Source organism: Amblyomma mixtum, chromosome 2 (genome assembly GCF_055824585.1).
Source record: "Amblyomma mixtum isolate Tamu chromosome 2, ASM5582458v1, whole genome shotgun sequence".
NCBI classification, from domain to species: domain Eukaryota; kingdom Metazoa; phylum Arthropoda; class Arachnida; order Ixodida; family Ixodidae; genus Amblyomma; species Amblyomma mixtum.
The window spans coordinates 59457509-59484980 of record NC_143013.1 but is presented as its reverse complement, the minus strand read 5'-3'; the positions used below and the strand labels follow the sequence as shown (position 1 = coordinate 59484980).

The following is a 27472-nucleotide window of genomic DNA, read 5'->3' as shown; positions in this document are numbered from 1 at the left end:
ATGAACAATCATTTGGCAGAAATGTGATTTCGTCGAAACAGCTAATTCACAGTGCCCGTCCACCATTCTGGTGTTCAATGGAAATCTAGTCCAATTAAAAAAAAGACATGTCAACATGCCTGGGTGGCTTGCTATTCATGAGCTTCGGCCACCCAAGTATGTTAATACGGCTTGATTAAAGCGGTGTTTTTAAATGCATGTCGTGTGGTACTTCACAAAGTGTGGTAGTCTACGGCTGTACACTAGTTAGCACGGGTGTGATTAGAGAGGCACTAGTTAAGGGATTAGCGAGTAAGTGAGTAGCGAAGTGCATGTCGGTGTGGGATGAGTGTCCACGAACGACTGCATGCTTTTGTCACGTGACAGTAGTGTGTCCTGTGATCTGCTAACATTGGCAGCGCACGTGATCGGGCGATATGCTTAAGAGGTCAAGTGGAGTCGCTGACGGGGCCCATAACGCTATCACCTTTCACCTCTAAAAGCGGAGTTCAAGTGCACTCCCTAATTTTTTACAGCTCCTGTTTCGTAATTCTTGTAGGTAGCAATGGCCAGTGAACTAATGGAAAGCAGGTAACAACGTTCGAATGTATCTCCTATTTTAAACGCAACAGCGGAAGAGTGGACGTGCTCCTACGACTTCAGCTGTTTGCTGCGCCCAGCGAACCAGCTGTCATTGGTCTTCTCGGCTTGAACTGGACAGCGCGGCCCCCAACTGTTCTGGTTGTAGACTTGGAATTTTCGGGGCTGCCGGCATTTTTCGCCAAGCCCATGTAGTGTTATACAGCGTGCGGTGTACACCGCATAGCGGGCATGTGTTTGTCTTTACTGTGGGCGTATGTGGTGTAAGAGGCTGAGGTGAATGACCTGCATGTGTTCGTCTAAAGCTGGTTCCAAGCTATGGCTTCTTCCCACATCAGCGTCTTAGGTGTGTGTGTGTGTTGGGGGGGGGGGGGGGGGGATGGAGGTTCGCTCATTTAGCTTGTGGTGAATAAGGATCTCACTTGACTATTGTGGGACCGGCTCCACGGTCGCTGAGTCTTATTTCGTGGCCCGGTTAGAAAGACCTTCGGCTACATCATGCGCGCGCTAATTACACGCTCAGAGACCCGGGGACCTGCTGTTCAGGTAAGAGTTCCAAGAAGTTGGCTTCTTAAACGCAGCTGGAGGTCATTTGGGGAGTGGTGCCGCTCTTCATTTACAGTTCTGGAGGTTCGTAAGGTGACGGCTGAGACTATCTGCAGGGTGTTCGTCGGCGATACATGCGACCATTGGCGGTCGGAATGCGTAGTGGGCCGCTTCTGCGTATTTCACTTTTAATACGCGTATTTTACTCCGCGTATTGTGTACCAGAAACGAACTAGCTTTTTTGGACGGTTTCGTTTAGATGCCCTTCGCAAAGTCCGCTTGCTTCCGTCAATCGGTTTTATGATTGTTTATATCCTAGCGTTGCTTCTTATCCTTAATCTTTCAACCTGTGCTGTCATCCACACTCGCATGTGTTATCAACCCTGCTTTTTGTAATAGCGACCTCCCTATGACGATTTGTGCTGTTATCACTCGTCCACCACCGCATTTGTTTTTTAGTTCACGCACCCTCATGCAGCTCAGCGGCTATAAAAGAGCGCCTGGTTTCCTTTCCTGTTAATAAAGTTGGAAGTTGCGCCTCTTTCCTGTTCTGTGTTTCCTTCCTGTTTCGTCCTTTTTTTTTTTGGCGTACGACATTCTTTCAAGTGTATTTTGCACTTGCGCGTTATCTCTCTGCGTGGTACTCGCCGTGCAAATTTCGTGGGATCGTGCAGACTTTGATTTGTCCGGAGGTCATACTTCGTTGTGACTGGTGCACAGCGTTCCCAATTGTGTTCTGGATAGCCCAGTTATGGCCCAGTCTACAGATAACATGCCTTCTTGTGGTGACTTCGGTTAGTCGGTTGAGTTGGCTGGTGAGATGGGCTTCGATAGACGCTAGAGTCGTGTTGTGCATTCCCAATGCTTTCAGTTTACGCGTCGCCTTATGCGGTGGCAGGCCTAGAGCTCGCTTGTATGCTTTCCGCAGCAGTTCCATGGCTTGATCTATTTCTCGGGGCTTCAGCAGGACGTATGGTGCAGAGTAGAAAATCCGGCTGATTACCAGTGCTCGAACTATGCGGATGGTACCCTCGTCCTTTGTGCCGTAGTGCCTTGTCGTAATGGGAATTACTACTATACGCAGAATTTGCGCGACTTTGTTATTGCGCCTTTGTAGCGCTCTTGCACAGCCTCCGTCTGGGTGGGTGGGCACGCCTAATATTCGCATGTGAGGCACGATTGGGACTTCATCGCCCTTTTAAGCGAGCCGAATGAGGGGAGAGTCTGGATTTTTCGTCGTGGCTTGCGTTTGAGTATTATTAGTTTTGATTTTTCCGTGGAGCACCGTAAGCCGCTTTCACGTGCTTATCTCTGTACTACGTCAGTCGCTTGCTGTAGGGTGCCTTGTATCTTCCGTTCGGAGCCTGTTGTGGTCCTCAAAGCAATGTCATCCGAGTACAGAGCATGACGCACACCAGGAATTACGTTGAGTTCGTCTGGCAGCTTCATAATGGCGGTGTTCAAACGGGTGGGAGAGGTGACCGCCCCTTGCGGCGCATCTCTGTCCGTAGTAGAGATGGTGGCTGTTCGCAGCACGCCAACTTCTACTGTGGCTGCTCGATCTGTAACGAAGGAATCAATGTGGCTATAAGGTCGGTGTCCACAATTGGCCTGATTGAAATTTTCTACTATTGTCAGGTGGCTGACATTGTGTAATGTTCCTTTGAGGCAATCCAGAGGCAATTATGTCGTGGGGTTGTGCTGAGATACGTGATTTAGAATATATTCCTTGAGCTGCAAGGAAATATGTTGAGCGGGCAGGTGCACTCTGAAGGCGGAAATTGTATCAGAAAGATGTCGCTGGTGTCCAAATATGGTTTGGCTCTGTTAAGAGATACGTGCTCGAAGGCTGTCAAGCAGAGAGGGTTTGTCTGGCTTGGGCATTAGGATAATTTCTTCGTATATCCAATCTAGCGGTATTTGCACCGGCTGCGGTGGTTGTTTTTTGGGGATAAGCCACGCATTGCCATTAGAGGCGTCGGGATCAGTACTCGCTGTAGTGCATGGCACGCGGCCTGATGTAAAAAGATGTTGCTATTTCAAAAGAGAATGTAAATAACGGACAGCAAGTTAATGAAAGAAAATGCAGTACGCAACACAACAGCAGGACAGACCTCGTTGTTAGACATCGGTGACCCTTATGTCAGCGTGCCGGGCCTGCTAGTTGGAGGGCAGAGGGGCAGCGAGCGTGCCACAGATTGCTGACATTCCATTCTTCACCCCAGGCGCCGATCCTGGGGCCAGAGCCTGGATGCTTTCAATATTTCTACTTCCTTGCAAGCCAACCGCTGATCTTCAGGACAGAGCAGCTTTCGACGTGTTATCTTTGATATCTCAGTTCTCACATTGTAGGACCTCGCATTAGATTATTCATTGCTTATACAGATGACATCTTGCAGAGAATGTTTTCACTTTACCTACTTCGAGTGGCTTCCTTCGAGCTCGCGATTTCCGCACAGCAAGTCTTGTCTGAACACCTGTGACATCTATGATTCGTTTTCTTCCCATATGCTATTGGTACTTTCAACTCACATTTGATAGCGTTTAATTACTTGCATTACGCGTTTTCAGGTGCTACCTCAAGCCGCATAATATAGAACAGCAAAATTTTGTGTCTCATTTTACACCGGAATTATCATTTTCATTGTCATTTTGATCTCTTAACTGCAGCCAAATGCACAACTTTGTGGCACTTTTCTTATTGTAGTGCTGGTGCATGCCTGACTGTTATTCATGTTTCTGAGGAGCAGTTCGCCCTACTTTTTGTGACCATCGTGGACTGTTTTTTCTAAGAACCACAGCATCTATTATCCAGTGCGTGCCAACTCTAATCATAAAAATGAAAACACTGTCTGTTCTTTCTCGCTGACGATACTGCGAGTGTGCAGCTCCATGAGTAAATTTAGAGCAGTTCCATTCTAGACTCATTCCTTCAAGTACAAACTTACATTTTTTTCTTCCTCTAGACGACTTATGAATGAGAGGTTGTTAGCGCCTTTATTGCACGCATGAGAACAATCGTGGTTTTTAATTTGTATACTGCGCTGTGTGTCAGAGCATCTCTCAATTTTTTTCTCAATATGTTAAGAAAGGCAACTACCATAAATGGTATTTGCGTTCAAGGTTCTCAAAAAATGAGTTTGCTGAGGAAAAGTTTTCGCGAGATGCAAAAGCACAAAAATGCGCGTTTTAAGGTACACTTTTTTCTGGTTGATATTGCCGCGTAGGTAAATAGCCTTGAGGGTAAGTGAAGGATGGAGCCTGAAGAACTTCGCACTGCCGCGTTCAGCAAGAACGGTCGAAAGAGAAAACATGTGCTGGGGATTTCTTCCTCGGAATTCTTCGTTGCCATCTTCGTTGCGATCTTCACGTTATCCCGAAACTCCCATTTAGTCGGCCTGAAATTTTGCAGTTCGTGCAGCAGTTTGGGTTCCACAAATCAGTGCGGCAACAGGAGACACTGAAAGGTGAAGAAGCATTAATGTCTTTTTACAGCGAGAGCTTATTCTAGATTATCTTGGTGCAGGAGTACGCGCTGACCTCTCCGTGCCATGCTCCGTGCCGTGCAGTGCCATGCTTTGCATTGCATGGCACTGCAGGCTTGCTGCTTTCGATTCATCCGAGTGTCTGCTTTGCAGAAATTTTCGCGAGGAGTCTTCTTAATCACACATGGTGCTACCATATTCATCGTACCCTTAACCCGAGACTGCACTGCACGCCTATAACAGGCGAGGACGATGAAGTCGATTCTTAGCCTCCAGACGACGCAGTTTAACTGCTGCCCAAAAGTTGTCTTTGCGCGGTTAATAAAAATGATTGATGGTTCGTGACTTGTCACCAAGCTGAGCTCAGCACAGCTGAGCTCTGGCTGAGTTGAACAACTCACTCAACAATGTTAAGGACTGGGTGAATTATTTCTTTCGCTTGCTTGGTACTACGCTTCTGTTTCTTGAAAAACGTCTCAGCGTATGTAAGCTTCTGAAGAAAATTGGATACCTGGGCGAGTTCGTAATAACAGTTCATTGTGGGTTACACAGCGCGAAACAGAAGGAAGCAAAATGTAGAAGACGACGCAGGAAGCGATCATATTTCTAGTCTTCTCCTTTTTCTCCCGTCAGTTTCGCGCTTTACCACTGATAATGACCTATGCGATTCTACAACAATGCATGAATTAGGTTCTTAAATTACTGATGAGGCAATACTAAATAAGTATGAAAATTTTTACCTCGCTTCACAGGTCTTTCTTAGGACTTATGAATAAAACTGCTTAAGTTGCAGTCCTATAGAATGAAAACTGAGTCCTCGGCGGCTACTATGAACGCCAATGAATTAACACCGTTGAAGTCGATTAAGATTTCTTTATGTTAGATTTAACTTTTTCAGCGTGTCTCAAATAAAATCATATTTCTGGTTCCAGGTTGTTTTGAGGAGGTGCGTAATTTCCGCTAGCAAACTAACGGTCAAACGTTTGTACGTGTATCGCTCAACCACGCGTTTTCGCCCTGTTAAAGAATTACCTAGACAACCAGAATTGTATACAAATGAACCGTGTTTATTTTATTTCTGGTAATGGGGACTATGGATCCCATGCGGATGCGAGGGATGCGGGGATGCCTGTGGATGTGGGGCTTCCTGGTCTCTGTAGCTTAGACATAATATTGTGAAAGGTATCAACCGTTAATTTACAACTATAAGATTGGTGGTGACTAGGGCTTGATAGAGTAACGCAGACGTTCGGAAAACTTACTTTCCGAACGCATTTCTTTTCAGCTACTTTAGCCTTGGTGTATTGTAGTCTCCTTCTATGCATTTACTGTCGACTAGTAAGGGCTGAGCCGTACACTTCACTCCCGTGTGAACCTTTTGCTAACACAACACAGAGTCTTGGGAGCACTGCCGAATCAGTCGACGCCCCGAAAGCTGCTCATGGATGGCTTTTGTTTGTAAGCTGTCCAGGTTTAGCCGATAGGTCGCGACTGCGCTGCTCTCTGCCCCTCGGTTTGATACCCCGATTACCTTCTTTCTCTCTTCGTTTCTCCTTTTTTTTTGTTCGACTTTCACCCGTGTGCGCACAGCGGAGGAGGAGGTCTCTTCCACTGACTACTTGCTTTTAGCTTCGTTCTTTTCTTTCTCTTTCTGCGGATTTTTCAGGCAGTATTTCAAGACATAGCGCTAGCGAAATAAAAGCCATGCTTCCCACTGCAGGACATTGCTGAGCCGCTGAGCAGGGCGGGCAAATGTAGGACTCGTAACCAAAATCGCGTATTAGGCATTTGGCTTCGGTCTGGGCTTTCGGCATGCATAGTACCTTGTTTATCTGCTCACTTAAAGGCTGAACCAAGAAACCAACTATGGATAGCCATAAATAGATCTATTTCTACGGAACCATGGTCCTTCCTACAGTTCTCTTTCTGCCGTAATAGCTCTGGTCGTTCGCGTCAGCCTCGTTGTTGTAAGACAGAGGGTACAAAACTACTTACAACTTCTGCATTTTCACGAAAAAAAAAGGAGTGATTTAATCAAACGCCGAGCCCGGCGTTAGGAAGAAAAGACCTTACTGTTATGCTTAGCCGTTATCTGTCTTGAAGCGAAGACGCCAAAAAGGAAAACACGCTGTAATAGTTAAGGAAGCGGTAAAGGCACATAGACATTGTAAGCAGTAATCACTATCAGTCAGTATTTATTGTGTCGTGATGTGCAGTTGTTCGAACGATGCATGACAAGTAGACAACTCGCAAGCAGGTTTTAGATGGTCGTGAATAAGTACTTCGCCTGTGCGACTCTGCCGCAGGTCATGTAGTTAGTGCAATTTATATAGCGTCAACATTTCTCGTGGTCGATGAGCTTTGCTGATTAGTTGAAGAAATAGTTTTTAGAAGGTGTCCTTGATGTCTTTACTGAGGAAATAGTTACCCTTATACAATTTGGTGACGTAAATGAGCATAAAGTCGCACCTGTAACTTGTTAGGACCGAAAGAAGACCCCTTTCGCAAGGAGTACAGTTCCAGTAAAACGCGGTTCAATCTGAATAACTCGGCGAGAGCTTCCTCACATGCCTTCTTATATACCCCCTTGTTATCGCCATCGAGATCTTCTTCATCAGCATCAGCATCACTTTGCGCGACACTGCGCGCGACCACCGATTGGGTCCGGCGCGCTCACCCAACATGGCGGCGTTCCACCAGTGACGGGCTCCACGCTATATTTTGTTTCGGGCGGCAACGCGCCGGCCAAGGGCGGTGCGCGAGGCAGTGAGGAGAGCCGTCTCTTGAGAAGGTGGCGCCGGTGAGAAAGCTGGCAGCGGCCGAGGCGATCCAGCTCCCGATGGCAGAAGGTCACCTATGAGGCGTCAAGAGCAGGTCGGTGGCCGCAGCGTGGAGGCCATCCACGCCGAACAGCAGCAACTGCAGCAGGAGGCGCAGGCCGAGACCGTCTTCTTCTCACATGGAAGTCTGTACGCGGTGGGGGCCATGCTCACGCTGGCCGTGCTCTTCTGCGCCGGCGTGCTCGCCTACACTGTGCGGCGGAACGACATGCTCAAGACGGAGTACCATCGCCTCATGGCAGCCATCGCTGACAGGGGATCCAAGTCTAGCAGGTACGTGCTAGCTGTTTCTGCAGATGGTTTTATTCGGCCTCGAGGATTTCCGAAGCAGTGGGCATTCTAAATGCAGAGGCGCCGCGCATACAGTATACACCTACAGTGTTATTCTCGAAAGTAAATTTTACACTTATAGATGTAAAATGTGTATGTATGATAAGCTGCATAATATTAGGAACTTTTCCTATAGTAAGCGGCGTATGCAATGAGCGAAAGTTCCAACGTTCACGTGCTGACCATGCACTGTGCTGACTAGGAGGGCACACACGATTACGTAGGGCCCAGAGAAATTTTCACGGGATGCGGCGAGCCAGAAAAAATTTTGTCTTTGCGACGCTGCTGGGCCAACTGGTATGCGTAGGAGGCGTTGCTTACACACTCCCTCTTGCTTCCAGTTCTGTTTCTGAATTGGACTGTCTGAGTGTGCAGCCACATTCCATGAATTATTGTCAGGGGTGCATGTGTGGACCGAGGCATAGGAGCTCATGCTCCATCTTTAACCTTAAGAACAAGGTGACCGCGAATTCAGGTGAGCCCATTGCTGAAGATTCAGGAAGGAATGTGCAGAAGTAAGTTTGAATGGACGCATAAGGAACAGTGGTGCCAAATAACGAAGACAGCATAGAAACATGCCTTCTGTTTGACTTCCAGCCACTCTCAGTGTTTCGAGAGGAAGCCTTCTTCCGGAATGATGGAACAATTAATAATCTTTATGTTTTGCAATGAGTGTGATAGCCAGGGTGACCATGAGCAAATCACTACATTTGTCGAGGTGCCCGCCTAGTCTTATACGCAGTTGCAGTTATGTTTCGCATTCTTACAAGAAATCCTCGAAGACACGCCCACTGAATCAAAATTTCAATGATCGTTCTGGTTTTCTTACAACCCTGACCTCGGACTTTGTGTGCAGGATCCCCACGGAGTCCGAGCCACCTGAAACCTTGGAGACCATGGGCCCTGCGCCCAGAGTCGACGATGCAACTCAAGACGCCGTGCTGCTGCTCCTGACGCACAGACCCATCTCAAATATAGAGCACCCGGGCCGGACAAAGCGTAGCGCGAAGCCCACGCTTCTTCCTGGCGCGGAGAACCTTTACGACGATGACCTCGAGGGCAGATGGAGACAGCCAGTGAACCGTTCGCGATCCGCGACGCGAATCGCTTCGGGGAACCATTCGGCAGCGGGGACATCTTCAAGCGACCCAGTAATGTCCGTGTCGTCAGAAACGCATAAGTCGTCTGCGACGCCAATAACGACGCTCAAACTGGTTCCAAACGCAACACAACAGACAACGCTCGAGGTGCGCAACTCTTCGACCTCAGTGTTCGTAAGCACTGAAAGAGTTGCCAGGACAAGCAACTTTACGCGGTCTTCGGAGGTCAATGCTTCGGACAGCAACCGTAACAGCACGCACCTAGGAGTGACCAAAGATGCTGACGAAGACAAAGGCGGAGGAGCCGAGCAAGACGCGTAGCGCACGGTGGCCAGCCTGCGTAAAGAGTTCACCAGCCGCACAGTGACGCTACTGTCTGATATAAAACGTCGTGGACCAGACAACCACCTGGTTAAGGCGGCATGTCTGTTGCCTTACCAGACTCCATTATGGCTGTCGCTAGGAACAAGCAACCAGAAAGGCCGGCAAACCCGTCGCATAAACGATGATGGAAACGTTTAGCGTAATGCGGTGCCTGCAGCGCATTCTGTGCATGAGGGACTACTGTAAAAGTTAGGTAAGAGCTCTTTGCTATGTGTTCCTTCATTGAGCGTCAAAGCCATGGAGCAGAACGGGACAGTCACTAGGACGTAGTCAGCGCATAAACTTCTGCTGAGAGGAAGCGATACCGCGGCACACGAGACAGCCAGAAAGCCAAGACTTCTCGAGAAACTTTCTTACAGATGTTTTAATTTATTTTTTGCATCTACCACATAAGCCATACGTGCAGTAAAAAAAATAAACCCGGGAAGGAACAAAAAAGCCACCTCAGTTCGCAATTTATGGCTCAACTTGTTGGCCAGTTTCGTCGGCTAGAAACACCTCCTGGAGGAAAGCTACGCGGTTAATACAAGCATTCTGACTAACTTATGTTTTCGGATCGAGTATTTATGAATGTCCACTATTCGCGTGTTTCATCGTAACTATTTACTTATTTGGATGAAAACTACGGTGACATTAATTCTTTTAGTATTGTTTTCATGCTGAACAGAGCAAATTTGTTTGATACTATAAGCTTGCAACATCTCAGCTTACTGTCAAGCCTCCCCTGACACTTACTGCCGTTGCCCTATCCCCCCCCCCCCCCCTCCCCCATGCATGCGCCTTATGCTGCCATCGTCGTCTTCGGACGCGCTAACGCCTCAAGCCGTGACTACTCGATGCATGAACCGCGCAGTCTTCATCGGGTGCTACGCGCGGTCGAAAGACGCCGCACATGCTTCTAAACGCCTCTAGAACGCTTGTCGTTGCCCATTTATGGTTCATTCGGGTAATTTCTCTCTTCTTTCGTGAATTCCAGGAGTAAAATTTGCAGTAGAAGAAATTATCGTTAGTTTGCAAATAATCTAAATAATTTTTTCTGTATTTTTTAAATTACTCGATTTTCTTAACTGCCGCGGGAGTAGAGATTTTTGGGTGTAACTCAGAGAATTTTCTAGTAAAACAAGTAAGACCACTGACGTAGTCGAGAAGTGGGGGCCTTTAAGCCGAGAAGAAAGGAATCGAGGGAGGGGAAAGATGGGAAGAAACTAAAAAAAAACATTTATGGGAGCTCTCGCTGACTTTCGTGATTTACGCAACAAGCGTAACGGTAAATATTCCTGTCACTTTCCTCTTTAATAAATGTTCACTCACTCACTCACTCACTCACTCACTCACTCACTCACTCACTCACTCACTCACTCACTCACTCACTCACTCACTCACTCACTCACTCACTCACTCACTCAGTCACTCAGTCACTCACTCACTCACTCACTCACTCACTCACTCACTCACTCACTCACTCACTCACTCACTCACTCACTCACTCACTCACACTCACTCACTCACTCACTCACTCACTCACTCACTCACTCACTCACTCACTCACTCACTCATTCACTCACTGGCTTTTCAGTACAACACACCGCTGCATAAGAAGCACGCTAGTATGTACATCTTAGGCGCTCATAAATTCTTTCGACATGCACAACTGAAATATTGAATGTTGAGGAAAGTGCACATGTAATTGCGGTTGTCTTAGATTTGAGCAGGGGAGAGGGTTACGCGCACAATTGCGGACGCAGTTGGTCGTGCATTCAAGCTGAATACCTTAAAAAGGTTTCGAGGGCCTATATGCAGGAACAAGTGGTGTGGTCTGCGGGGCAGGGACGCGCGACGGCTCGCCCATGCCTTCGTGACCAGCCGGATCCTCTACGCCGTGCCATACCTACGCACCACCAAACAACAAGACGAGCGCATTGACGCCATCATCAGGAAGGCAACAAAGCGAGCACTGCACCTCCCGGTGACTACCTCCAACGTCAAACTGAAGGCGTTGGGAGTGGTAAACTCCTATCAGGAGTTGCGGGAGGCCCACCTCGTGAACCAATATACGCGGATATCGCAGACGGTTCCTGGGCGCCGCCTGCTAAACCGCTTACACATCCAACACACATGCATACCAGAGGGGACGGAGAACATCCTGGTGCTGTGGCGCCACATGCTCTTGGTCGCTCCGCTCCCGCGTAACATGGACATGGCTTCACATGAAGGCAGACGACAAGCGCGGGTTCGCACGCTTGAGAGGCAGTATGGACATAAAGAGGGCGTCTACTACGCGGACATCACAGGGCCGTCGCCCACGGGATTCTTCACGGCTGCCGTAGTCCACCGGGGAATGAATGTCGATGGGCTATCTTTTCGGGCCCCAAATTCAACACAAGCGGAGGAAGTCGCAATAGCTCTCGCTGCCGCCGATCCAAAATCGAGAACGGTTATCACAGACTCTCGCCGGGCCTGTGAACATTATCTTGCAGGCGAAATATCACCTCTTGCCTCCCAAATTCTAAGACGCGCTCCCGCCGATTCAACTCGCACAAAAGGGATCTGGGCTCCTGGCCACCAGGGTCTAGGAAGCAATGAGGCCGCTGATGCGGCCGCCCGAGCGCTCACACACCGGGCTCCTCATCCTAGCTCTCCTGGCTCAGAAGCTCATAAACCGCTTCTGCAGTTCCGCGAAATCCTAATTCATTATTGCGACAGCCACCGTCTCTACTCAGTACCTGCCAAGGGGCTGAGTAAGGCGGAGGAGCGAACTCTGCGGCGCCTGCAGACAGGAACTCTTCTCTGTCCTGCTATAGCAAAACACTTCGATCCGAACACAGATGGGCGCTGCCCGCACTGTGGAGAGGTCTGCGATATCTTTCACATGGTGTGGGCATATACTCAGAATCCTCACCTTCCCCCTTCCCCCACCCCCACCCGAGAGGCATGGGAGACTGCCCTCCTCAACTGCTCTACACTGGAGTCTCAGGGCTCTAGTAAAGCGGGCGCGAGACGGGGCCTCGTCGTGCGGTGTCCCGGACTAAGGATACCGACCATGCAGCAGGGTTTTTTGACCCTCAAACTCTCTTTGAATATTAGTTTTTCACCCCCGCCACCCCCACACTGAGGCCTGTTGTTCCATGAATACTACTGCCTTCAATGCCGAGTTCCTGTTTCAGATGCCTCTTTGATAAAGAGGTGTTAAGGATAAGCAGGGCCATGACAGAGATGTCACAGTCCCTCCCTCGAAGCAAGTCTTACGCTAAATTCCCGCGTACGCCTGCCTAGGAATAGGAATGCGACCCCGGGGGCAGGGCGAGGGGTTGCTCCCGAGAATGTGGCGTGTGCGGTCGGGTGAACCGAGTGCTATGAGCGTATGGGCCACTGGGACTGGGCGAGAATGCTGCGCTGGCTTGCAGGTTACTCGTTATTTATTACTACAGCCCAAAAGAACCCGGAAAAAGAATAAATAGGATGGCAAGAGCGCTGCAGATGAATATGGTTGGTGCCCGATGGATGACATGCGTGATGCGCACAGTTAAAGGCAAAAGATGTGTTGAAATATGAAAAAGAGCACAAAGTAAAGGGAATATAGTTTGCACACTGGTCGTCTGAGCTTCTGTATGTTTCACCGGAGTGGATTCGGTTCCCCTGTGGTCTTTCCTTCACAAAAATGACAGAGCGCAAGTAAATATCCCGCGATCAGTCATGCCTCGCACATACGTCTGAAGTAAAAAAATATAAAAAAAATATGGTTTGCTTTATTGGGAATTCACTGCAGCAGACATCTACGTTTTGCACCGAAAAATTCGAGAAAGATGATGCCGTTTTTGTTTACGCAGAGACCTGCTACCCGCAGCCTGACAATGAGAAGAAAGTGAGGAACGTCATTACAGAGTACAAATGAGGCAACAGTCTCCCCTTAATTATCGCCCTATATCTCTAACCGGCGTACCTTGTAAAAGGAAGGAATGCAAAATTTACTCTGAATTAATCAAGCACATTTTGGAGACTTGCATTTTTTTTTCATCCTTCACAATAGGGAATCCACAATAGCTTTCCTTGCGAAATCCAGCTCGCACTTTTAATTCCCGGCCTCCGCTATAATCTCCAGCGTAATATCCAAACTGATGTCATTTCATTAGATTTAGTAAAAGCCTTCGGCACCGCACCGCAAGCAGGTTTACCGCTCAAGCTAGAGCAGCACATTTGACACCCTACCGTCCTCGTAGGCAGCTCGTAGTGTTGTTTTCGCCAGCAACCGAAAATTTACCGATTTGCTGTTGCATCAGGCACCTCACAGCGCTTATAGTCTCTGCCTAGTTTTGTTCGTAATCTACACTGATGATTTACCAAGGCGTCCAACATGTAAAGTTCATATTTCTGCCGGTTACTGCGTCATTGTTCACACAGTGGCTGACATCCTCCTATGCAGCTCCTCAGAATGATCTAAATCACGTTCAAGAATGTTGTGACCGATGGTTCATGAAACTAAATCCTAACAAATTCAGACTTGTCCGGATGCACTATCACCACCACGTCATCACATTTCGTTAGACTACCGGGAACTCCATCGTTGAACTTCAAGAGTTATTTTAGGCACCTAAGCGTGACTTTAGGAATCAAGCTTTCTAGCGTACACATACTTCTAACGGCAAGTCACCTGCAAAGAGATCTCTTGAATGTCTAAAATCACTCCTACAACGTGCACCACAGCCCGTAAAATGACTCGCTTATCAACCTGACCTTTTTGAGGTAGATATACATCTCCAATCTAGTACCCAAATCCAACTTATCTCGTTAACCAACGAGAAGCTGTTAAAAATCAGGCTGCAAGTTTTATTCACGGTGACTGCTCATTTAATTATTTGTAAGAGAGTTATAATTTCAATTCGAATCTTCAAACTTTGGCTCTCAGTGTCGCATGACAACCTCTGCCCACTTCATAAGGTACTTCACGGTTTTCTCAATCATTTCGCGTTGCAATTGTCCCACCGAAACTAAATGTATACCTTTCCAGTCATATTCTCGAAAAAGCTGCCAATCGCTTCTGGAAAGTAAGCAAACGCGTGCCTTCCTTGCGACCTTCTTGAGCCTTTGGGATGCATTCGATATGTACGCTGCCATGTCTTGCTACGAGTAATGAATCCATTTCGCAGAACCCTTGCCTGTAGCAATATGCAAACGACTCAGCTCTGCCATATATTATGGTCTCTCTAAATAAAAAGAAAGCACTTAGTCGGCGCTCGAGTTGAATTTCAGTGTCCTCATCCCCTGCACTGCTTTTCAGTTTATCCTCTATTAATAGTGCTGCTTCGCACATTTGTTTTAGTATCATGAACCTTAAGATTATGGACCTACCACCCCGACTTAGTCCTTTTGCGTAAAAATAACGAAACTTAGTTTTTAAGCACACGAGTGCGCACTCATTTGTTCGCACAAACCGAATATGGGTTTGTCCTTCTTTCTAACGGGGTTGTTTTGTTCATGAGCTTTAAAGTTTCCGTATTTAGTTTTTTCCACCTCTGAAAATTTGCTTATGTTTTGTGCTCACGTCCGTTGAAGGAAAAGAAGAACTTTTACGCCTCTTATCAAGACATGTTTCGTCAGCTATATTTTAAGCCCTGAAAGAAAAATTATGCTCGCAGCAGTCGAGCTCCTACAAGCACAACTTTGCTCAGATGCCAAGACCTCTATTTCATGATTCTGTAACAACAATAAAAAGTAAATTTTGGAGAAACGTGTAATACAAAGCGTTACATAAATATCCTATTGTGTTCAGGCGTAGGCTTCGAAATTCAAGAAGAATCGATACCTTGGGCAGCTTGGCAGCTTTAAAGAGATAACGCTGGCCAAAGGGTTTCCAACTGGAATTCATATAACGGCTGGCAATCCTCTGGCCAGCATAGGAAAAGCGCAAAAATAAAAAAAAAAGATTATAGTTCTTACAGCTCCACTCTTCACATGTTATCTAAACCGGATGCCGGGCGTAAGAGGCTTACTTAAAAAAAAAAAACCCCTAAAAGCAGAAAGAAACACAAGGAAAAGCAAAGTAGGAGAAACTAATGCCTGCAACATGAAGCCGTTTGTTATCGGCAACGGTTTCTACCTACTCACAAAAACTGGGCATTTACAAAAAGGCAAAAAAAAAAAAGAAAAAGGAACCTCATGCGCTGTAGAAGCGTTGCTATCCAGCCCTTCGTTGCCTGAGGAGGCTACCCAAAGGAAGCGATAGGGAAGGCGGCCTGCTTATATGAAGAAAGTTCCACCAATATATTTTTATCAACTGCATTAAACCTCGGCAGTGAGATAAAAGCATGCCAATTTTTGTTAGATATGAAATGCCGGAGGGGAGTGCTCAAGTCAAGTTGGGCTAGCTTGCATCCGTTGCTGAACTCTGAAAGCAAAAGTGTTGGTGGAGGCGGCACTGAAGCATCCGGGCAAGCGCTGCCATTGTTAAAGAGGACCGTGTTTCGGGGCTAAAACAAAATTTTGGCGCCCACACACACACGCAGGTATGCACTCAAGCACGCATAAACAGAATCGAAGTTTCGCCGTTGCCTTGAGGTGCCGGGCAAAATTCGATTCTGTACAGTCTACAAAACAACACAATAAATGCATTCGAAATGGTAATGTCTGCGGACAGATGTAGGGTCTAAAGGGGGTTATTTTAAAGGACAAAATAAACGGATGAGCAAGCAGTGCTTATATTTTATAATATTGAATCATTGCAGAATCGCGCAGTTCGTTTTATTTACAACGATTATTCACGTAATACCAGCATCACAGCCTTGAAGAAACACGCCGGTCTTAATGATTTATGTCTCCGCCGCAAAATTGCACGACTATCACTTTTTCATAAACTGTATCATCATCCATCACTTCAAAACGACTTTTTTTCTTTTCCTCCTTCGATTTTTGACCGCCGCGATCATCGCTTTAAACTTAGGAGTTTCACATTTAACTATGCGCATTCATTCTTACCACGCACAATATCTGACTGGAACACTCTGCCTTCACATATCGGAACCACCACTGATGCTGATAAAAATTTTAATCTAATATCTTCAATAACTACTGCTTAACTCTCTACGTACATTGTCCTTTTATTTTTTCATGGCTTCCTTTTTTGCAGGGTATGTTACTAAAATGATTCTTGCATTACTGTTCTGTTTGTATAATTTTAATACTGTAGTAATTTTCACTCTTTGCCGCGCTGCCATACTTTTGATTCTTTTGCTTATTTATGTCATGCTAAGTGTTTTATTTGTGGTTTTGTTGTTTTATATTGGTGGTTTTGTTTTCTTTGATCAATTTCCTGTACTTCCCCCTCCCTTTGTAATGCCCTCTTGAGAGCCTTTAGGCGTATTTTGTATCAATAAAAAAATAAAATAAATATAAAGAACAAGATCTACAGGAAATTACGTGAACAAATTGGAAAAACAAATAGATTTTGTGTTATAGTTAATACATAATTTAAATGCTTTATAAAATGAATAAACGGCCCATGTAATCAATGGGCTTTTAGTGGCAATGCCGGCTTATCGCTGCTTTCGTGTAATGCCCGACAAAAGCACAATACTCTTTAGGAAGCGACCACACACTGCGTAGAAAAAGGAAAACATTTAAATAGGTACACCGACTTTTCAGCGCAAAAAAAGATCCCATTATCCAGCATACTCCACGCGTTTCTATGAAAAGTATGCCAGAACAGAGCTGTAGTTTTGAGTGAAGACGACTTACGCAACATTTTCTCCAACTGGAGTTGGTACACGCCACTGTTAAGTGTATATCTCTATTGCACACGAATATAAGCCAGAGTGCCCGACACGTGTACCTGCGCGCATGTGATTGCATAGCGCAGCAGAGGTTGTGCATGCACTGGAATAGTCGGCATGATGATTTATGAAGCCCTTGCTGACTCACTTAAAAGAGATTATATTTGTTAATTTGTGCCAGAACCACGGGCTCCACAGTCGCTGCTCCTAGTTTTTGAAATATTTGTTCTGTGGCGACAGCTATCACGTTATATACGTGCCTGAGGAGAAATGCGGCGCTTTTCCTTGAAACTGGCTTACGACTGAGGCAACCTGAATACGTCCTGAAGCTTTTCAGGAATTTGCTGCTGTACCCTTCCCCTTCCCTCACAACATACTTCTCTACTACTAGTAGCTGTGGCTTACTGCAGGTTCGTGTCCAAGCGAAATTGGTTAGTTATTCTGCATACTTGATCCTGGCTCAAAGCATACATAATATTGACACGTATGGGACATGGCCGGTGAAAACAGCTTACGTGACGCAGTGTTTTTGCTGTCGCTCCTTTCTTCACTTGTGTCTGTTAGCGCTAGTACTACGTGCCATCTCTTATCAAGACGATTCAAAATCTCGTACATGACGGAAATGCAGGTTTACCGGTGTGCGCATCAACGTCGTCATGGGGCGCTTAGCCTGAGCGCTTTTTTGCCCGGGCTCAAGGCTTTTGGCAGCATGAAGTTATCAACAGCCTTATAGCGCACGTAGTACCACAGAGATTTTTCTTTGCGTGCTTGAATACCTAAACTACTGCTTGATTCTTAAGGAACCACCATGTTACAATCAAAACTTATCTGCCGTGCGCGTGCAATCTTTGCGGTCACCTGGAAGCGCTTAATCCTGTAAGTCAAGGGCTTAATGTCTCAGAGGCGGAAAACCAGAACGCGTATGCCCTTGAGCCTCGCAGGCAGGTATGCCGAGCGTCTCCGTTTTTGGCGCAGTATCCGTTTAGGGCTGCAAATCTCGCTGTTCATCCCATGCGGAAACTAGCCCAAGAACCACGCTCTAGGCCAGGCGGCAACCTGGCAACGGTAAGGCACTATAAAAACGGGCAGACACGTGCAAGTGCGGTTGTAGCCGGGGGCTTTTGTCTCAGCAACGGGATCACAAAGCGCGCGGAGCCCGGGAAACAAGAGCAATCGATCGCATTCCAGCCGCCGCGGAGAGGAGAAAAAGAAAGACAGGTAAAAGCTCGCGAACTGCGGAATGCTCCGCTGAACAAGAACGGTCTCATAAAAGAAGCAGCCATGCATGGGCGTGCTATACCGATCTGGAGAAGCCGGGAAGCGGCACCAACCTCCGCATCCACATCAGGGCAGGTAGGCACGTACCATGGCCGAAGAAGGCGTTGTGTCGAGTTCCAGACCGAAGGAAGGGGGAAGGGGGAGGGGGGGGGGGGGGGGGGGGGTAGGAAGGCGGCCCCGTCGGCGTCCGCGGTTTTCCGAATGGCCGGTCTCCTCTCCCGCGCAGAGAGCTCAAAATGACGCGTGTAATAGTTACAGTTCCCCACGCTGCACGTATGCTTAGTGATGCTTATTGTGGTTTGCGTGGCGTCACTCGAAGAAGCAGGTATGAAACACATCTGTGACGGTTGCCTGCACCGACTTGATTTCTATTTTCTTGCGTTCATTTCTGTGCTTCGCTTCCTATGCCAGGAAATGGAAGACTAAGAACAGTTTTGGTGCGTAACGCCCTAGCGTCCTTTTTATTGTCAGCGTAACAAAGCGGAAATAAAAAAGAACACTACAATAGACGAGCTACTCATATTGATTCGGCTTACATATTTGTAGCGGCTCTTTTTTTTATTGTGTGCTTCCACGCGCAATTTTAAAGCCACTGAAACCCTTCGAAGCGTTTCACGTTTATGGGTGTAGCCTCCTGGCTACTCTTGCATTCGAAAAATTGACCTTTTTTATGGCAAAAATTTTCTGAGCTTTGTTCGTGTTTCGAGAAAAAGTAAGACCACTGGTGGTCACGTTTGCTGAGTCAATGTGTGGATTTGGACGTTTTTTGTAGTTGAGAGATGTAGTTTTTGTTGTATTTCTATGCATTTCAGATTTCTTTTTCGTTATGCGTCGAGAAGATTTATGGTTGAGGGTTTTCGTGCTTTTTAAACCTTCGCTTCAAGCGTTGTCGCACGCGATATCTGATAATGTAACTACGAGTACGCAAAATAATTCGTTAAGTCAGAACCTCAAGCTCATTATCATGTCATAACGAAAAATATTACGTGCACAGATACCGAGAAGACGATGCGTAGAAGCATGTATGGTTTAAAAGGGAAGTTTTGGTTATTTTTTTATGTTTTTTTAAGTATACGCTCTTCAGCGCTGAATTGTGCGAGTATATTTTTGTTGTACATGGCACCGCTGCAATAGGAAAATTCTCGAGAACGCAGTTCTCTTTGGATAAAGAGAATACAGCGTTGCGTACAGAGAGGTTAAACAAATGTTGAGAAACGGTAGATTTAAACCCATTTCATTTTAACTGCATACTGTGCCTTCTTTGTTTTAAAAAGTGCTATCGCTCGTTACTACAGTGTGATTTAATGGTGCACAGACGCTCCATGAAACACTTTTCAGTCTCTTCTCCGCATGTTTAGCCGAGGAAAGTGCTTGGCGCTTATCGCTGCAGCGGCGCTTTTTCACCTTTTTTTTTTGTAAGTAGAATGACATGGAAGTCTAGATAAACGAGTGCGGGAGCGATTTGCGTTAGGCTTACGACAGTGGTAACGGCCATATCGTCACTTTGCGCGCCGGTAGTGAGGTTATTAGGTTCATTTTTTAAACTTGGTTTCTTTATCTCTGACGTGGAAGACTGCCGGCTTGAGACAGTATGATGGGCTGAAGATTTCTTTACCATTCAATGTATCGAATGCAATGCGCTAGCTTCGCATCCTAAGATGCTTTGCTCAAAGACCGGCCACAGAGATGATGTTTTGAGTTTAGAAGCAACTCCGAAAGATAGCAGCCATCAAATCCCTCGCTTGCTACCCGAGAAAACTGGAATTCGGGAATGCGAATGAAATGCTTCCAACTTTCATTGCGAGCTGTCGTAACACCTCAACCCTGGAGGACGTTTGTGGTCCTAAATCGGTTTAGATCGCATTTTTGTTTCTGCCAAGGCCAGAAAAATCTGTGCCTAACCTCTGGACCGTGACTTTTCAGCATAGATTTTGTTTCCTTCATTTAGGTCGTTTTCGTAGGTAGGCGTCAAAAGCTGTCATGAAGCGCGCAGTGGAATTTATTAACACATGAATCTACGAAAAAAGCTCGAAACTCGGAACTGAGAGTAAAAGTCACTTTTTAAGAGTTTGAACTTTGTTTATTTTAGAGGTATTTTTCTGCTTCAGCGCGAAAGAAGGACGAAAGCGAATAAAACTGGCGCTCAGTGAATAATTTCAAAGGGAAATGAATACTCAGCACGCGTAACTATACAAGTACGAAATAATGTTATTACCTCGATATCGAACAGCCCAGGAGCATTTCTGAGAAAGGCTTATGTTGTGCACGTTTTCTTAAACCAACAGCGCAAAGTTAATGCGCGCATGAAGGTCAGACAAAGATGAGAAAGAAATTAAGGAGAGCACTTAAGGCTACTTACGTGATTTGAAGGCGAAAATCATTTTTTAATTTATTTTTCTTATTTTTCTTATTAATTGTTCACAACCTTTCTAATGACACACGTCCTGATTAGCACATGGTCGTAAGGCAACGCATATACTATGCTCAGATATTTAAGGGAAAGAAGGCCGACCAAAGGTTGCTGTTAATACGAAGACGAAGACGTTTCCGTTTCCATACGGAAGCCTTGATCACTCTACTACTCATACTATGCACACCTTTATTCGCAATGAAGCAGCGCAGCTTTCTGGCCTACAGACTACGTGCTCGCCTCGCAGTCTGAACGTTTAGTGGCCAATTCCCTTTTTACCCTTTTATTTATCCTCTCAAAAAAGAAAAAAATAAAAGAAAGAGAGAGGATGCTTGGAGCAGCAAAGCTTTGCCAGGCTTACCGCCAATTCAAAATAAATGAAAAAGAACCAAATGTTCCAAGGAAGAAAAAAAAATTGAGCGAAAAACAGAGCAGTGAAAAAAAACCCAGAAGAAGAGAAAACAAAAGGCTCATCACAGTAAAAGTTAGTCGCAGGCAGACAGCCAAAGCACAACGTGCAGTCCACGGAGTAAATAATTATAAAAAAAAGAGAAAAACGAAGTCACTGAAAAGTCATGGTCACAGTAATAGTCTAACAAAGCACTGAGTGCCGGCCACAAAAAAAAAAATCAGAAAAATAAAAACATAATTAAAACAAAAGAAGACAAAACCGAAGTCACAGTCGCACAGTCAAGGGCACAGTCACAGTCACACAGTGAAGACACAGTCACAGTCGCAGTCACACAGTCAAGGACGCAGTCACAGTCACAGTTACGCCACAACGAAACCGCCTATGCTCAATAAAGGAGCACGGAGCTCTCCTCTGTGCACAGCTTGGTGACGATATCTGGGATTTTTGGGACGACGTACAAGAGCTGGCCATCGCCGCCACCGGTTTTCGTTGCCGCTGGGCCTCGCCATGCTTTCGCATTAAAAATCCTGACTTATGACCACGGTGGTTATGACGCATAAATAGTTAGTGACCAGTGCTCTTTTTGCGATCCCCTAGCGTCATGACTGCCGTTTTAATATGGAGCACAGTGCCGGGTTTGGAGAGGCACCTTCGACAAAAAAAGGAGCAGCCCTATCAATGAAGGCTATCTTGTGGTTTCTTTCAAACTGAAGTATTAAGCAGCTGAGAGAGGAGGCTCATGAAAATATAACGGCGTTTAATAACTGCGTTTTAGTAACGGCGTGTTCTCAGGTTTTATAGGGCGCGAAATTGCAGTCGCAGCCTCTTTATTCCTTTAGGGCACAATCTCATCAATAGCAGTTTTCCAATCGTTACGCACTGCATATCGTTCGGATTAACTCAGTTACACTATATATGGCTTTAAAGCGTTGAAAGTAACAGCAGAGGGATAAAGTATAAAGGGAATGAGGCTCGACAGCGTTCGACACACGTGGTCATCCACGTACGCGCCGCGTATCGAACTGCACAGTGCCACGGCTGTGCCCGACTCTCGTGTGTGTGTGTACTGTCGCGTGCACTGCCGGTGAAAAATAGCATAAAGGAAGCGCAGAAAAGCAAAAAGAAAGGCGGCGATCTCTTGCGGAGCATTGCGCGGGAAGAGAACGCGGGCTAATTGCGTAATTAGCTGCAGGAAACGAGCTAATCGGGTTACGCCCGCGCTTTGGTGCAGAGGCATCGGACAGGGGAAAATGGGCTGGAAGGGAAGTGGGGATGGGGATGAAAGCGCGCGCCTAGGAGAAGGGAGAACTCTCTCCCTCGAGGTGCGTTGTTTTTTCCCGCACTGCACTCTCTCCTCGACTCCCCTGACGACATTTACGGATTCCGAGTTGTTGAGTGCATTTCTTTTACGGGATTTTTTTGTTTACCGATGCCAAGCGCGAGGCATTGGGAGGGTTGCTCTGACCGTGAGAGGTCGCGTTACTACGGAGCGTAAGGGATCGGGAGCGTAGGTGTGTGCAGAGTAGTGATCAGCGCTGCTCTGGTCTCACCTATCTGGAGCGTCACCCGCACACGCAGGCACTGTTTCGGTAAGCCGGCGCTGGATTGCCGTGATTATGCATGTGATTAAGGATTTTGGAGTGAGTGGAAATCACGAGACTCAACTCTAGAATTGTTTATCGTGGTCTGGGAGACGAGCTCATTAATATGAGCCCATTAAAAGAGTGGCAGCTTTTGTTCCGTTTCATGCAGTTTACTTTGTCGGCAAGCGATCGTTGCTTCCAGACAAGGGATCAGACAAGTTGTTATAATGATCATCATTATCAGCAAAAAAACCCTCTCAACGATTCCCATTGAATTCACCTGTCACCTGGCCATCTTACGTGAGCAGATTTTCTTCTTAATTCGAACGGCGATTGAACAAATTAAACCAGGAACAAAACTTTACTTCTGTTTTGAAAAAAGAGAGCGCGTTAAGTTACCCACCTTCGCCATGCACAGTGCTCGGCATTGCAGCCACTGCACATGCGCATTCGTATGCACGCTGCTACGGGTAGGCTGCGCCCATGTCAAGGCCTTGCTGGTGGTGATAGGAGACTGTGAGGTGATTAGCGGACGTTGCTTCCACCTAAATACCATAAAATGGACATATGGCATGCTGGCCTAGCAAGATTTTTGGATTTAGAGAATCTGCCATGGACGGTTAAGCCCGACGAAATCTTTGGAATTGCAAGTAAGCTTTTGAAAGTGCGTATCGAGTAACGCAGCGGTCCGTTGAGGTCAGTTAACAGAACGATCACTCCTTGCACCCGTTCGGAAGCAACTTTTGATTTGTTGGAAATTTGATAATAGTAGGAATAGGCGGCTGAGTTGAATTTTGTTTCTTTCTGTCCTTTATAAGTAAGCTGCGCTCTTCTCACTGTTTTGTTTACGGGGATCATGGCGTGAGCTCGGTGCTCTGTTAACGTTGTACTGTGAATGTGTGGCAATAGGTAAAGTAGGTGACGGCAGCTGGCACAGGAGTGCAAACTCAGAGTGCACTCAAACAACACTCAAACAGCACTCGAATAGCATTCAGTGGAACCATCAACAGGCAGCGTCGACGTATAGCCACACGAACGCCAAGCTCCCGTTCGTCGCCGGCATAGCTCGTAAGGCATTAGAAAACCATTTGGGAGCCATAGCTTGAAGCCATTCGTAAAAAACAAGAAACGAAAAATTGGTGCACAAATAAGAAAATTCGCACAGGTGCTCAAACAAGTGCACCAGCACGAATCCTTCGCTTCGCAGTTACGTAAAATGGCTTCGTTACACCATCGTGCTATGCTGAGTAGCATGTTTCCGCGAAAAGAGCACGCTGTAGAGACGTACAGTCGGTGGATACCGCTATGCGCCCCACTTCTTGCGGGCGCATAATCCGTCTCGAGACGCGGCAACTGCGAAGCGGAATAACCTGCGGGTAAGAAGAGAATCGCGCGAAAAGTAAAACGAGCGCTAAGTCCTCGCGCGGCCAATTTGCGCGCGCCAAGTCTTGTCGCCTTTCACGAATCCAAAAGGCAAAGAAAAAAAAAGTGAAAGCAGAATGGTGCAAAGGCGTTTGTATATGAGCCAGTTTGTTTGCGACGGGCTGTATTTTTATATTTTTCTCTTAATCTTTCGTGCACATTTTGCGCTGTGACGGTGCGGTGGGGGGGGGGGGGGGGGGCGGTCTTTTCCGCCACTGCTCAGAGTCCTACCTCGCAGCGGCTTTCCTCGCCTGAACAGGAAGAAAGAGGTGAGGGAAGGGATTCGAGATAGCACAGATGGCTTGTTCCATTTAGGTTTTCTGCCACACGCTTTAGCTCCGTTTGCTGTCGATAACAGCGTCCCGAGGAAAGAGAGAAAGAGAGCTGCGCCCATTACCAACACCACCGCGTATCCTACAAAAGGGCTAGCGTCTCCGTACCTGAATAAATAAAAATGCTTGGCGCAGGGGAACAGGACGAAGAGCGAAGAAGAAGACGAAGAGGACTGGAAGCGTTGCGACGCGTCATTAGGCCTAGCGCGAGGTTCTCGTTCGCTTTCGCTTTCAGACCTCCGCTGTACAGAAGAGGCGAGACCGGGGGGGCTAGCGATGGAAGGAAACCTAAACACAGAAAGAGAGATTACAGAAGTAGAAGCGCACAAATGACGAGGAAGATGTGGCGAAAATAAACAGAACGTCGTCTCCCCATTTCGGCGCCACTTTAGCTCTGTCTATACGCAAAATGGGCATCGCTAGCCGGTCTCAACGCCCGCCTTTCTCTCACCCCCCTTTTCGGTCGGGTCGACGCAGTAATGGCAAAAATATGCTCAGTGGGGAAACGCGGTTGCGTGTAGCCGGGGCGACTGCACGCTAAACGCGAACACGCGGCGGAAGAAGGGTGGCGGCGACGGGCAGGAGAATGTTTTGCGAAACACGCTCCTTATGGCTAGGGAAATGCACTGGGTCGTTACTTGTGCAGCGGGTTTTGCAAGTGTGGGAAGCTGTGAGCGCCACCGCTGCGTGGGTGGCCTGCGGAGTATATATACATACATACGTGCGGTCGCAACTTTGCGCTCCGCAACGCTTTTTTGCATAAGACCGCGAGCGAATTTGCGGCCGCACGGGGGCGCTGCCGGGGACAGCTGGATTTCCTGCCGCTCCTTGTTGCGCCAGCGAAGAGCGCCTTAGTTCTCGCGCTTCATTGAATCAGAAGGAGGGAAAGGAAAAGAGCGTCCTTCCTCTGCATCATAACCACAGATCGAGCCGGTAAAGGATGATGATCGTAATCCCTTAAGAACATTCGCCACTTTAGGAGTGTCTTTACCAGTGTCCCCCAGAACCGCTTAAGCGGACTTGGCGCCTTACGGAGAGGAGAGATAAAGTCATGGGCACTGAAGGTTAAGAATTTCAATTCCCTAAGTAGCCTGTGTGGAGCGTGCACTTGGTGCGTTCCATGGATCTGTGGAAAGAGGCATGGAGCATCTACTGATGAGGCCGGTGTCCTTTGAATCTGGGGATTCAGTTCTCTGATTATTCCTGGACGTTACCGGAATTGGCCTGCCGTCGCATTGCAATGCTTGCAATACCCGACCAATTGTAGGTCTTAGCTCGCTGAGGCCATTTTCATTGCCTTTTCGAGAAAAGTTCTTTAACATCATGTTGTCCATGTTCTTACGCAGAAATGTTGATTTAGCGACTTGCAACTGGCCACGAAAAATCATGTGACAGAGAGGAGAGTAAGACCGGCGCAAGATCACATTTAAAAGCCCTGTTCAACTGCATGTAAGCGCATACTTGCTTAAAAGGATTGCACTGCCTGCTGATGTAGTGCAGTGGCCACGTTATGGTATGTTGTGAAGATTGAGACAAACAAAAAGTATGGGTATATTATAAACTTATACATACGTAACCCGCGATGTGCGCCGCCTTAGGTTGTGGATTTTGCTTTCATTATTTAGCTCGGAGACCGTGCACTCAGTCGACCTTCCGCTTCTGGTGCCACGAAGGAGCCCCTATTTTAGTTACATGCTGTGCTTAGCATATTCTGGCTGCCTGTCTTTTACCGCCTTGGTACACGCCACCGCTTAGGCACTCAGATGGAGTTGAAGAGATTCATACATCGCATTTGTCATCATGTTCTCCTGTGGGCTGGTGCCGTGTGTACACTGTCCTTAGACTTTGAGCTCATTACTTTTTTTTGAGGCTTTGATTCATTTCCCCAACGGCAGAAGCTTATGTCCAGCCCGTGATATTTATTTGGGTGTTTTAGAAGCAGCGAGAATAAAAAGTGACATGTGAAAACGTATTCTTTATGCACACATGTGTCTCTTGACGGCGCACATATTTTGCTTGGAGAAAACCGCGGAATTTGCATCGGCTCCTTACCAGTTCCCTCTGTTTCTCAGGTCTGGCATCGGCGTAATCGCTGAGCCCACTCGGAGCCAATGAGGACCAAAGGGGGCCGCCGTTCTCGGGCGTCCCTCACGAAGCGAGGCGAGGCCAGGGACGCATCTGCTGCCATGGCGGTCGAGCCCGTCCAGAAGCCGCATGGCCTGTGATCCGGGGCGACCGAGGACGGCTCCTGGAACGGCTCGTTCATGGGGAGCGCTGTGGTGACGGCGGACACAAGGCGAGGATCACGTGAAAGGCTGAATTTCATCGTACTGCACCTTAGAATAAATACAAATCCGCTTAAACATCTTCCGCAGGCAACCCTGATCGCTGTCGGCATCGCAACGAACGCTGCAGGACAGCAACCAGACACCCAAGCTGCACAGGTAGTCGGGCCAATAGTGGAAACGTATTGGAAATGGCCGGTCCAGCAAAGGACCAGAGTAAAAACCATCCATTTGCAATACTAGGCTGATTACATGTGCGGCTTGGGAACTAATCTGTGTGAAGTTCTTAACCGATGTTCACCGATGTTGAGAGATACATCCTAGCGCTAGGCAGTTACGGTAGGAACAGCAGGTTCTACCACTTCTTGTTGAATCGATTCCTATCTCTCTTGCGCCAGCGACTACCTCTGCGAAAACGCTGTCTTCATAACTTGTAATGTCTCGAAAGACGCTGGTTCGATCCCGGCCGCCGCGGTTGAATTTCTTTGGAGGAAAAATTCTAGAGGCCCGTGTACTGTGCGATGTCAGTGCACGTTAAAGAACCCCAGGTGGTCGAAATTTCCGGAGCCCTCCTCTACGGCGTCTCTCATAGCCTGAGTCGCTTTGGGACGTTAAACCCCATAAACCAACCGTAACTTGTAATGTTTCCCTGGTCAAGTTTGCATCAGAGGGATGCATTGTGCCTCTGTAATAAATGACCGGTTATAACTAAGCGCCAGTAAG

The 27472-nt window shown here is 47.1% G+C and overlaps 1 protein-coding gene and 1 long non-coding RNA gene across 2 annotated transcripts in view; both read left to right on the top strand.

The window, feature by feature from the left end:
- The window catches only part of LOC149359453 (uncharacterized), a 222881-nt gene extending 196133 nt beyond the window's left edge, over nucleotides 1-26748 (top strand). Inside the window, exon 4 of the long non-coding RNA XR_016288273.1 lies at nucleotides 26537-26748. This is a non-coding gene — a long non-coding RNA (uncharacterized LOC149359453). The remainder of the gene's footprint in view (nucleotides 1-26536) is intronic.
- LOC149359454 (uncharacterized) lies at nucleotides 7467-9201 on the top strand. Its single transcript, XM_089569052.1, has 2 exons — nucleotides 7467-7723; nucleotides 8637-9201. The coding sequence occupies exons 1-2, from the start codon at nucleotides 7467-7469 to the stop codon at nucleotides 9199-9201; spliced, it is 822 nt and encodes a 273-aa protein (XP_089425178.1).
- Nucleotides 26749-27472: the final 724 nt, after the last annotated feature.